This window comes from Lethenteron reissneri, chromosome 4 (assembly GCF_015708825.2).
Source record: "Lethenteron reissneri isolate LAM-NWPU_2019-01 chromosome 4, ASM1570882v1, whole genome shotgun sequence".
NCBI classification, from domain to species: domain Eukaryota; kingdom Metazoa; phylum Chordata; class Hyperoartia; order Petromyzontiformes; family Petromyzontidae; genus Lethenteron; species Lethenteron reissneri.
In genome coordinates, this window is record NC_083782.1 from 8605418 (window position 1) to 8618384 (window position 12967).

The 12967-nt window shown below is 51.9% G+C and overlaps 2 protein-coding genes across 2 annotated transcripts; both read right to left on the reverse strand.

Moving 5' to 3' along the window:
• LOC133350741 (uncharacterized) lies at positions 1-8572 on the reverse strand. The gene is made up of 5 exons (XM_061565456.1): positions 8257-8572; positions 5464-5511; positions 4683-4869; positions 192-912; positions 1-134 (listed from the first exon to the last, which is right to left on the reverse strand). Exons 3-5 carry the CDS (start codon positions 4842-4844, stop codon positions 1-3), a joined length of 1017 nt encoding a protein of 338 aa, XP_061421440.1. The 5' UTR covers positions 4845-4869; positions 5464-5511; positions 8257-8572.
• A 33-nt stretch (positions 8573-8605) lies between these two features.
• Positions 8606-12673, reverse strand: SMIM44 (small integral membrane protein 44). The gene is made up of 2 exons (XM_061565681.1): positions 12593-12673; positions 8606-9044 (listed from the first exon to the last, which is right to left on the reverse strand). Exons 1-2 carry the CDS (start codon positions 12669-12671, stop codon positions 8752-8754), a joined length of 372 nt encoding a protein of 123 aa, XP_061421665.1. The 5' UTR covers positions 12672-12673; the 3' UTR covers positions 8606-8751.
• Positions 12674-12967: the final 294 nt, after the last annotated feature.

Genomic DNA, 12967 nt, shown 5'->3' on the forward strand with positions numbered 1-12967 from the left:
CTACACGAAGCTCGCGTCCGCCCCCTCTCCCGGCCAGCGCCAGCGCCCCCCGAATCTCGGGGCCCTGCCGCCTCCACGCTCCCCTCGGCTGCCCTCGCCGCGCAGCTGCGCCGAGCCGACCACCACGCGGACGCCTCCCCCGTCCCCCCCGTGACCCCCGTGACCCTCGTGGCCCCCGTCCCCCCCGTGACCCCCGTCCCCCCCGTGGCCCCCGCGCGCCACCGGCGCTCCGGGGACTACGGGGAGCCGCGGCAGGAGGGCTCTGCTCCCTCGTCCCATCGTCTCCTCTCCCCCGTCCTCCTCCTGTAAGTCCTCCTCTTCGGCGCTGCTCGCCTCCGCGGGAGTCTCGCAAATCCTCAGCCTCGGCAGCGGGCCGTGGAAGCGCAAGGCGGAGTCGTCGGAATCGGAGCTCCCGGTGGAGCCGAGCGTCAACCCCCGATCGCCCGGCCGCTCGCCGCCGCCACCACCGCCAACATCGTCGCCGTCGTCCTGGGTCACCTCGTCACGTTGCGAGTCCACCGTCGCTGCCGTGGGTTGAGTCTCCCGCGAGTGCGGGGAGCTGTTGGGCAGATGGAGGCATCGGGGTCTGTCCCTGCAGCGATGGAGGAGGAGGCGGTGGCGATGATGAGGAGGAGTCGGTGGTCGAGGAGGTGGTGTCATCAGTTCAGGAGGCTCGGCAGAATCACGTGGGCTCGAGGCGCAAGGCTCGTCCACGCTGCTGCTGTTGATGATGCTGTTCCTGCTGATGCTGCTCTTGCTGATGATGATGCTGTTCCTGCTGGTGCTGCTGCTGCTGCTGCTGGAGGAGGAGGAAGCACACTCGTGGTTGAGGTGGAGCCTCAGGGAGCGAACCTCGTCGAGGAGCTGCGTGAAACGTTGGAACAGGTCCACGTCCATCGCTCGCACGGTCGCCTGGAGACACGGGGGGGGGGGTGGACATGGGGACAGAGGGGGGACGGGGGGGGGGGCATGAATACACGGGGGACAGGCACCAGTGGAGCGGACCATCACCGGTTGTGGTGGTGACATTTGTCCCAAAAACTACGAACCTGGCCACCTGAGTTCGACTCTCGTGTATGGCTAACATCTGTGGTGACCGTCTGGACCGGTCACATGCCTCACCTGGGTTGGGCTCAGCTGTAAACATCGCTGGGCACGCAATGCCGACCTCAATAGCTGCTCGCAAACAGCACTTGCCCCTAACCGCCTGGTAGAGCTGTACGGGTGGCCTTTATCTTTGTAGTCCGGCCATACCCCACCCCCCCCTCCGCCCCCTTACGTGTGCCACGTACCGACCTCCGACAGGTGCTCGCTAGCACAGGCCGTGTGGAGGACAAGTTGGACTCGATTGATTTCGCACGCATGCAGCATGTATTCACGGTAGGGCGCGCTGATGGATGCACGAGTTATACGCCCTCTGCACGCATCGCGGGAAAGGTCGCAGCTTACATTACCGCGTGCGATGCTTTTGCATTCGCGCGTTTACCAACAACCTGCCTGCCTGCCTCCCCCCGCCTGCCCCTCGTTTGTTTACGCGCCCATTCTCGATCCACTGCTAGGCGACGGCTCCTCCGCACGGTATTGACGATCGGGAAACTCTAGATTTGAAGCTTTCGTGACTGCAAGGATTCATATTCTTAGGTTTTTTCGGTAAAGTCACGTAGGTAAAAATTGTTTTTAAAAACGTCGTGGTATTTTATTTTTATTTTATTTTACTTTTATTAATTTTAATTTTTTTACCTACGTGACTTTACCGAAAAAAACCTCAGAATATTATCGGGAAACTGCTTCGATCAAACGTTCGGCCTCGGCAGGGCACGGCCCCGCGTGTCCGGCCTCCCTGGCCCCACGCAACACGGAGGAGATCGGAATCATCGGAATATTTTGTTCCTGCTGGAGAAATCCGATGAGCTGTGGAGTTCCTTTTCACAGAGGATGGCCCGGCAGTTTTCGCAGACGTCCAGAAGATGTCTCGCCTGTCAGTGTGCAGAGGTGGCAGAGCTAAGCGAGGTCCGTCCGACTCTTCCCCCAACGTGCACAGCCAATGATTTTAGTCCGTCTAACAACGAGTAGTGGTGGTGGTAGTTGTTGGCTTTCACGGCCAATATTATCCATAAGAGGTTTTTTTGGGGGGGGGAGGTTAGATCACGTAAATATATAAATGTGTCAAACTTGATTTGAAGCTTTCGTGACTGCAGGAATTACTCTTTGGTTATTTCGGTAAAGTCACGTCGAAAGAGAAAATAATGATGACGTGTTGCAATCGAAACGTCGTATTCTATTATTTAATTTATTTTATTTCTACTTGACTTTACCGAAAGAACCAAAGAGTATATAAATGTGTCGTTAGACCCACCACCACCCCGACACGGCCAATTGGTAAGGGATTGTCACGTAAACAGTTTACGGGCCATTCAGACGCTGTCTTTCCGACAGACCTGTTCTTCACCTGAGGACGGCTGCTTGCGTTGTGGCCGAATTGCCCGATGATGCTGGATGCAATTACCAGCGAAACGTCGTACTCAAATTGTAAATGTTATGGCTTCAACACACCGTTGGGCTAAAGCAGTTAACTATTTGTCTTTGTCAACGTGACACTTTTTTACTGATTGGCCGTGTCGGGTGGTGGAGGGTTACGACACATTTATAAATAACGCGGCGATCTAAAACCCAAAAACGTTGATTATGAATATTTTATTATGTTTTATTTTTATTATTTTATTATTTCAATTCTACGTGACTTTACCGAAAGAACCAAGAAGAAGTTTACGGGTGGTAGCAGGTTTCACGACTCATTTACGCGATCTAACTCCCCCTCCCAAAAAAGCATCTATTGGTGGATAGAACAAGAAGAGACATTCTTTTCGAATTTCGTCCAACAAAAACCCTCAATATTTCAAGAGCCGCGTTGCACTGTGTGGTGAATTCGAGACGGCGCTCCGTCGTATCACAGCTGTCACGGAGCAGCGGCTCTTAAAGAGCCACCGCCACCGCCGCCACGTGCGGCTCGCAACAGCAAGTTGCTGACTTCTCTGCTCGAGCGGAAGTGAAACGCACAAGCCGTGCAGCCACACGGCTCGCTCAGCCATCGTCACCTCGGCACTCAAGTTTCATGTATTAGGTATAGCCCTGTGAGCCATTCGGCTCTTGAATCGGGTGCAACCGCAACAAACAAAAACATGAACAAAAACATCTTAAAGTGAATATGTGACTAAGTGCAAACAGAAAATTCAAGAAAAGACAGCAAAATATTGCAGAAAAAAAGCACCGTACACCAACGCTGTGTGCAAAAATTCCAGTGGGATGCAAGTCAAACAACCAACAACAACCACAAGACAACTTAGATTAAGGCCATCAGTCTAACTCTGTACTACAACAAACAAACATGGCCAAACCAATACACGAATACATTGATCCGCTGGTCAACACACTTTTTCTGGCATAAGGTATTCCAACGGTGTAAAGGTAATTTTGGGGTGCTGATTCTAAATCTGGCATCAGTTTTTGTGTATCACATCAGGTTTTTGAGATATCAAATATTGCATTTTCAATAAAAACTGCAGAAGAAAAATATTAAATGAATGTGGATATCTACATAAAATGATATAATAAACACACTATCCTAAAAATACAGCACCATATTTTAACACTAAAGCAGTCACTGACTCGCAACAACTTGCAATCATAAATGACAGAGTTAATTTCGGGTAAAATCAATGAAAATGGGGTATGCCGATAGCATAAAATGAGATGTGATAGAGCAAATCTGAGATCAGATTTGGAATCAGCACCCTGAAATTAGTCTAAAACAGCTGCAAAAGTCCAGGCCAGAAAAAAATGTTTTTGTTTTTGTTTACCAGTGTTATGATAAAGATGATGAGTGGATGACAACGATGATCGTGGTGACGACGGTTGATTTATAATCTGTGTCTATGTTTACCTTCTTACGCTAGGTAAGTAGCCCAACACCGCTAATCGGAGGCAGACAGACAACAAACTAAACACACACACAAAAACTGTTCCAAAAACAAAATAAGTTTGTCAATCTGGACGATTTTAAAAGAGCATAGGAAGGGAGGAGCGTTCCAGACGGCCACAGAAACGCATCTGAAAGCGCGCGATGTAGGCGAGCGTTATTGTTGGGTGGTCAGCCAGAAGCCGCCGCCGCTGCTGCTGCTGCTGCGAGGATTGACCGGAGGTTCGCGTGATGATGATGCTGATGATGACTTTTACTCCTTTGACGAGATGTGCAAGGTGGTCAGAGCACTCTGTGTGTAACGAGTGCGACCGTATAATGTAGATTACATTGACGACATCGATGCTTCATGATAACAACGATGATGATGATGGTGATCATGATGATGATGATCATGATGATGATTATGATGATGATCATGATGATTATGATCATGATGATCCTGATGATGATGATGGTGATCATGATGATCATGATGATCCTGATGATGATTATGATGATGATGGTGATCATGATTATCATGATCATGATGATGACCATGATGATGATGATCATGATGATCATGATGATGATGATGATCATGATGATGATCATGATGATGATTATGATGATGATCCTGATGACCATGATGATTATGATGATGATGACCATGATGATGACCATCATGATGATGATGATTATGATGATGATCATCAGCGTATCTCACCATCTCCGTCCGAAGCCGCTCAATCCTGTCTCTCTGCTCCGGCGAAGGGGGGTCGCACTGACCCCACCGAGGGGGTCTCGCTCCCCCGGGACCCCCACTCATCCCCGCGGGCAAGTCGACCCCAGCAGCGGCGCGCTCCTCCATCCACGGGAATCTGCTCATCGCAGCGTCAGGGTCCCAGTGTCGACTGTTGAGAGGTCGTGCGTGTGCGCGCGTGTGGGTGGGTGGGTGTGTGTGGGTGTCTGCGTGTGGGTGTGTGTGTGTCTGTGCGTTGTTTGTGTATTGTCTGTGCGTTGTTTGTGTATTGTCTGCGTGTTGTGTGTGTGTCTGTGCGTGTTGTGTGTGTGTTGTCTGTGCGTTGTTTGTGTATTGTCTGCGTGTGGGTGTGTGTGTGTCTGCGTGTTGTGTGTGTGTCTGCGTGTGGGTGTGTGTGTCTGCGTGTTGTGTGTGTGTCTGCGTGTTGTGTTTGTGTGTGTCTGCGTGTTGTGTGTGTGTCTGCGTGTTGTGTGTGTGTGTCTGCGTGTTGTGTGTGTTGTTTGTGTATTGTTTGCGTGGCGTTTGCGTGTTGTTTGTGTGTTGTTTGTATGTTGTTTGTGTGTCGTTTGCGTGTTGTGTGTGTGTTTGCGTGGTGTCTGCGTGCGAGTGTGTTGTGTGTGCGAGCGTGTGACTATCAGCTGTTGAGAGATTGCGTGCGCGCGTGTGTGTGTGTCAGTCAGTCTACGTTGTCTGCGCGTTCGTATGTTGTTCGTATGTTGTCCGCGTGGTGTGTGGTCAGCGTTACCGAGGGGACTCGAGACTCCACGCCGCCCGTTAGCACCGTGGCTCTCGACTGCGACGCGACCGGACGACGACGACGAAGAGGAGGAGGCAGCGGGGGGAGGGCAGCAGTGAAGAAGTTGCCCATTGTGGGCGAGACGCGGGGGCGCCACGGGGGGGTGGGGGAGGGGAGCGGGGAATACACAACAACAGTGTGGCTCCATCAGTCGCCCTGGCCTGGCTCTGTGAGTCACTCTGATCTGGCTCTGTGAGTCACTTGGTCTGGCTCTGTGAGTCACTCTGGTCTGGCTCCATCAGTCGCTCTGGTCTGGCTCCATCAGTCGCCCTCGTCTGGCTCTGTGACTCACCTGGTCTGGCTCTGTGAGTCACTCTGATCTGGCTCTGTGAGTCACCTGGTCTGGCTCTGTGACTCACTCTGGTCTGGCTCTGTGAGTCACCTGGCCTGGCTCTGTGAGTCACCTGGTCTGGCTCTATGTGAGATCAACACACCACTCACCGCGTGGACTCACGCACCGTGCCGGTTGTTGTTGTTGTTGTTGTTTAATCCGCGCGTTCAACAAGCCGCGAGCTTGCACGACGGAGACGCGCAGACACCGTCGGGTGACGTCACCGACGATCACGTGGCGATGCTGATGATGATGCGATGCTGATGATGATGATGTGGCGATGTTGATGATGATGACAGGAATGATGATGATGATGTGGCGATGCTGATGATGATGATGTGGCGATGCTGATGATGATGACAGGATTAATGATGATGATGTGGCGATGATGATGACAGGAATGATGATGATGATGTGGCGATGCTGATGATGATGACAGGGATGATGATGATGATGTGGCGATGCTGATGATGATGACAGGATTGATGATGATGATTATGACAGGAATAATGATGATGATGTGGCGATGCTGATGATGATGACAGGATTAATGATGATGATGTGGCGATGCTGATGATGATGACAGGAATGATGATGATGTGGCGATGCTGATGATGCCAGAAATAATGATGACGATGATGATGACAGGGATGCTGATGATGATGTGGCGATACTGATGATTGGTGATGGTGGTGATGGTGATGATGATGTAGTGATGGTGATTAGGGTGGTGATGATAATGTACGAAATTGATGATTACCAAATCGAACAATTCTAATCGCAGTTTCCAGATAAGAGATTGGTTGATCATTATTGGGATCCCATGTAAATGGTTAGACGGGGGAGCGGTGGCGCAGCGGTTAGCGTGCGGCGCTCTTAACCCGGCGGCCCGAGTTGAATTCGCCGGCCACCTCGCAGTGACCAGCGTGGTGAAGTATGGTCAAACCTCCCCCCATTGACGACATAGCGTTGGGGTTGCCTTCATCCAGCAGTAGATTGCGAACGTGTGGAAAATATGAACAGTATCTGTAACGCGTTACCCTATGGGGCATTCCGTTATCCACTGAAGCTAATGGGCATTGACAATTAGTCCGACTGATGTGACAACAACAACACGTCCATCCACTTTGCGTCACTGCTCAAACGCGTGGCGTTCTCCCCGTGTCTCTGTTGGCCGCCCATCTTAGCGGTGGAAATTCCACATTCCCGCGACGGTGACCAGTCCATCGCGAAGTGCAACCGATACAGCGCCTGCTCCGTGACGAGCGGGTTCGCGTTTTATCGACCCGAGAGAGTCGATGATGATTTGGTTGAGTTGCAAGGCGTTGGCGGGGTTTAACGATGCGGTTACACCATTGGAACCTCATTTGCCAGAAGATAAAATCTGGCAACAAAACTGACACCTTTTTTACACTAGTTTTGTTGCCAGATGAAAGGGTAAAAAACCAATTATCATATTTTTTCTAATGGCAAATGAGGTTACCCCGAGCTCTCATACTCTGATGGTGCATTGTCTTTGAGTTGTGCGCCTTTTGGCGTCATCTGGTCCAACACCATGTGAGACTAGGCTCTAAGGAAAGCTGTCTCGGGTGTGGACTAATCAACTTCAAGGACAGTGCATACATTATCAGAGTTGTGTTTTTTGTTTGGATTATGACTGCAGGTATTGTCGTCTATGCAAACATGACTCCTCGTAAAAAAAGGTGTCAGTTTTGTTGCCAGATAGAAGGGTAAAAGACGCGCTAACATTTACGCGATCTGACTCAGAAACTCCCCTTGTGGATAATTCACTGGTCAAGACACGTTTTTCTGGCATAAGGTATTCCAACGGTTTTAAGGCAAGTTTGAGGTGCTGATTCCAAATCTGGCATCAGTTTTTGTCTATCACATCAGGTTTTTGAGATATGAAATATTGCATTTTCAATAAAAAAACTGCAGAAGAAAAATATTGAATAAATGTGGATATCTACACAAAATGATATTATAAACACACTATCCTAAAAATACAGCACCATATTTTAATACTAAAGCAGTCACTGACTCGCAACAACTTGCAATCATAAGTGACGGAGTTAATTTCGGGTAAAATCAATGAAAATGGGGTATGCCGATAGCATTAAAATGAGATGTGATAGAGCAAATCTGAGATCAGATTTGAAATCAGCACCCTGAAATTAGTCTAGAACAGCTGCAAAAATCCAGGCCAGAATATTTGTTTTTGTTGACTAGTGTAATATTTGTCGCGAAAACCCTCCGCGTGCTAAACTCGAGAGCGCTGTTCACGTGCCGAGGCGTTCATTCTCCTGCTCATAGTCCTGAGCCAGTCGACGTTACCATGCCGGGAGCAGTCCATCCATAGCATAGGTCTAATATTTCCCCGTGTTGGGGGTTAGCGGCGTGCAGCAGGTTACCTGCTCAGGTGGTGCGGGCTCGGGTTTGCGTGGTGGCCACGCAACGATGGATTCTTGACTCCATCTGTGCGGAGTTTTTGAATGTCACCCCCCGCTCGTGGTTTGGCTGCCTCCGACTTCGCTCATTCAAAGTCGGTTGTGGCCAAATCATCTCCATGTGGCGGCAACCCCTCCTGAACGGGTTCGACCGTCAAACCCATCACCGCGACCCACCAACATGAGCACCACAATGCCCCCCCCCCCCCCCCATGTCACCAGCGTCGTCTTCGTTCGCCCACATCACCACCGCCATCCACCAACATCATCACTGCAAATGTCACCGTCACCACCGTGACGCCACCGAGCATCTTGCGATTCGTGGGGAAGGCGGGGGGGGGGGCGCTTTCCTGGGTAAATAAGGGACGTGGTTTCTGTTGTTGTTGTTGTTGCTGTTGTTGTTGTGCTGCGACCTCGAGTCCATATCTCGCTGGTGTCTCGCGTTGACGCCGGGACCGGTCACGTGGGTAGGTGCCGTGACCCGTGGCTGCCCGCACCGCCAGGGCTCCCGGCTCCAGATTCCAGCCCCGACCTCGACCGCCCGCGACCTCCCCTGTGGCCGTTGGCGAGCACCTGCGGAGCCTCGGCGGGGTCTGGCTCGGGGTCCGGCTCGGCGAGCCGCTCCTCCAGGAGGACAGACACCAGACACGCAGAGTCCACGCGGCTCGCTCGGCGCGGCGATGACGCCGCACAGAACCGTGGCCGGTTTGACTCCCTGGCGTGCTTCCTGCGGCTGGGTCCGAACAGCCAGGCTAGGTGGGGGGAGAGGTGGGGGGGGGTGGGGGGAGATGTGGGGAGGGGAGAGGTGGGGGGGGGGAGGTGGGGGGGGGGGTGGGGGGAGGTGGGGAGAGGAGAGGTGGGGGGAGAGGTGGGGGGAGAGGTGGGGGGAGAGGAGAGGTGGGGGGAGAGGTGGGGGGAGAGGAGAGGTGGGGGAGAGGAGAGGTGGGGGGGGTGGGGGGAGAGGAGAAGTGGGGGGAGAGGAGAGGTGGGGGGGTGGGGGGAGAGGTGGGGAGAGGAGAGGTGGGGGGAGAGGAGAGGTGGGGGGTGGTGGGGGGATAGGAGAGGTGGGGGTGGAGGGGGAGAGGTGGGGGGGAGAGGAGAGGTGGGGGGGAGAGGTGGGGGGGGGAGATGGGGGAGAGGGGTAGGGGGGAGAGGGGAGGTGGGGGGGGAGAGGGGAGGTGGGGGGAGGTGAGGTGGGGTGGAGAGGGGAGGTGGGGGGAGGTGGAGGGAGAGGTGGGGGGAGAGGAGAGGTGGAGGGAGGTGGGGGGGGAGGTGGGGGGAGAGGAGAGGTGGAGGGAGGTGGGGGGGGGGAGAGGAGAGGTGGGGGAGAGGAGAGGGTGGTGGGGGGGGTGCAGAGAACGTGGGTCGAGGCGGGGGGCGGCTGCTCGACTGTTGCACCGCCCGCGATGATTTTGGTTCAAATGAGCGGAGCTCGAGAGGAGCGAGCAGCGACAAGGTGGTGGAGACGAAACAACGACGAGCTCGAGCGTTGTCCGGGGTTGACGCTCGTCCGCAACACGCGCGCATTGACTCACACAAACAAAGACAAATATCCCCCGTGTAGCCTTAACAGACTGTAGGGGCAAGTGCTGTTAGCGAGCACCCGGTCGGGTACGGGTACCCGTTTGCGACCCTGGTGCGGCCGAGTACGGGTAAGGAATCAAACCCCGTTTGCGACCTCTGCTGCTCAATAGCGTCGTTCACAGAGGCTGCCCCGGGTACCGGCAAAGTCAACTCGGCTCCCCATTCTCTTGTGCCCCGTATCAGACCCCATCTCGACTCCTGGCCCCTCCATCTGGCCAAACAGAAGCTGCTTGAGCAAGCGTTGGCTGCTCGAGCGGGCTACGTGACCCAGCCCGCGTGACATCCTCGCACTGATTGGGGACAGATCATTCAAGGGTCTGTGAGCTCATCACAGAATCCAGTCTGGTTGAACCCAAGATGGATCGTAAGCAGGCCAGCCTGGATGTTTCAAACCGGCGCAGATATCGATTTAAAGGGAGTCCGCACATATTTAGACTATAATGAGACAATAATGTTTGTGTGTAACGCGCGTGATGTCACTCAACATAGACTGTCAGTACACTCACCGAGGTTAAGAACCAGGCTACAGTCTACATTATAGACTGTCAGTACACTCACCGAGGTTAAGAACCAGGCTACAGTCTACATTGAAGACTGCCAGTACACTCACCAAACTTAATAACCAGGCTACAGTCTACATTATAGACTGCCAGTACACTCACCCAGCGTAATAACCAGGCTACAGGCTACATTATAGACTGTCAGTACACTCACCCAGCTTAATAACCATTGCTATAGTCTAGATTATAGACTGTCAGTACGCTCACCCAGCTTAATAACCAGGCTACAGTCTACATTATAGACTGCCATTACACTCACCAAACTTAATAACCAGGCTACAGTCTACATTATAGACTACCAGTACACTCACTCCGATTAAGAACCATGCTACAGTCTACATTATAGACTGTCAGGATACTCACCCAGCCTAATAACCAGGCTACAGTCTACATTATAGACTGCCAGTACAATCACCCAGCTTAACAACCATTGCTACAGTCTACATTATAAACTGCCAGTACACTCACTCCGATTAAGAACCAGGCCACAGTCTACATTATAGACTGCCAGTACATTCACCAAACTTAATAACCAGGTTACAGTCTACATTATAGACTGCCAGTACACTCACCCAGCTTAATAACCATTGCTAAAGTCTACATTGTAGACTGCCAGTACACTCACTCCGATTAAGAACCATGCTACAGTCTACATTAGTGATTTTGTTGTTGTTTATTATTGTTATTTTATCTTTATGATTTTTATTCACTTTATTTTTCTATCTACGCGACTTTACCGAAATAACCAAAGATTATGAATTCCTACAGCCACGAAAGTTTTAAGTAAAATTTTCTTCAGCACTTCAGACAAAAGGCAAGTCTAATTGATGCTTCTACATTGTGGTAAAATAGACATTTCTCGGTGATTTTCCAGATATTGTATCGAATTACAATTTATTTAAACCCCAGCCACCGAAAGCAGAAGAGAATAAAGTATCAGAGCAGTGAATTTGAACAATTTGACGGTCAGTTAAATACAATGCTACAGTGGCATGAAGCGAGATGTTTGATGACGTAGTTTTGTGCAATAATCACTGCCATTAATACAGTGTTCTTGGTTCTTTCGGTAAAGTCATCACGTAGAATGGAAATAATAAAATAATAAAAATAAAACATCAAATAATTCTCACGACGTTTCGGCCACAACGCAAGCAGCCGTCCTCAGGTGAAGAACATGTCTGTCGAGAAGACTCTGTCTGACTCTGGTCTCGACAGACCTGTTCTCCACCTGAGGACGGCTGCTTGCGTTGTGGCCGAAACGTCGTGAGAATTATTTTATGTTTTATTTTTATTATTTCCATTCTACGTGACTTTACCGAAAGAACCAAGAAAATGAATCCCTGCAGTCACGAAAGCTTTAAATCGAAAATTAATACAGCGCTACAGTGAACTGCAGTGAAGTGTTTGATGACGTACTTTCGTGCAAGATTCATTGCCATTAAATTTACACACGATACAATTATACTCTGGTCAATTTTTTCGTAAATATTACAGCTTCCGTCCTAGGACGAGCGAAAGGCTTGTACTCGCATATGTATACACACAAATGCAATGATCACTTTAAGGGTGGCACGTACGGTGGTTGTGGGTGACCAACACCACGCCCGCCGCCTTTGTCTTCCCAATGTTGTTGTTCACACACCGCGTCAGCTATTCATTTAGGGCTGAGTCCACCTAGGGGAAGCATGTGACTTGCCACTGTCATTTTGCCGTGAGTGAAAATCGAGTTTGGCTCGCCGCGTTCCGTAAATCAGTGCGCAAACCACTGCACCACCGCTCCCCATAGTCAGATAAATCAAGTGCTGTTAGCGAGCACCTATGAAGGCCAGCACGGCACACGAGGGGGTGGGTGGCCAGCACCACGCCCGGCCGCCTTTGTCTCCCCAGTGGCGATGTTTTTACGCACCGCACCAGGTACTCATTTGAGGCCGAGTCGACCTAGGAGACGCCCGGAACCGGCTCAGATAATCGCCACCGGTGCCGGCCGTGAGCGGGAATCGAACCCGTGTCGCCAGGCGCTCTAACCGCTACACTACACACACAGAGAGAGAGAGAGAGACACGCGTGTAAACACCACGATGTGTTTCTAGGGGAATGGGGTGAGGGGGGGACACGGCTCATCACTCCGACGCGGTGCATCACCGGAAGCCACTCACCCACAAGATCGTGAGCAATGTCCCGCAGGAGGTGGCCCACGATCAGATAGGCCACCCCCACCACCACGAGCGCAGCCATGAGCAGGTAGAGCACTGCCTGGGGTAGTGGCGTGGTGGTGGTGGTGGTGGTGCCGCCGGAGAGGGAGCCGTGCCCGGGGGGGTACAGGGAGGACACGCCAGCGGACACGACGTCACCACCACCACCGCCACCGCCACCACCACCACCACCAACCTCACCACCACCACCGCCACCGCCGCTACCAGGAGTCCCCGCTGGTGCTGAGGAGTTCATAGCGTGCGCGACTCGGAGCGACTGCAGCAGCTGTGTTGCTAACGACATGACTCCGACAACACCACCGCTGCAGCACCGCCGCT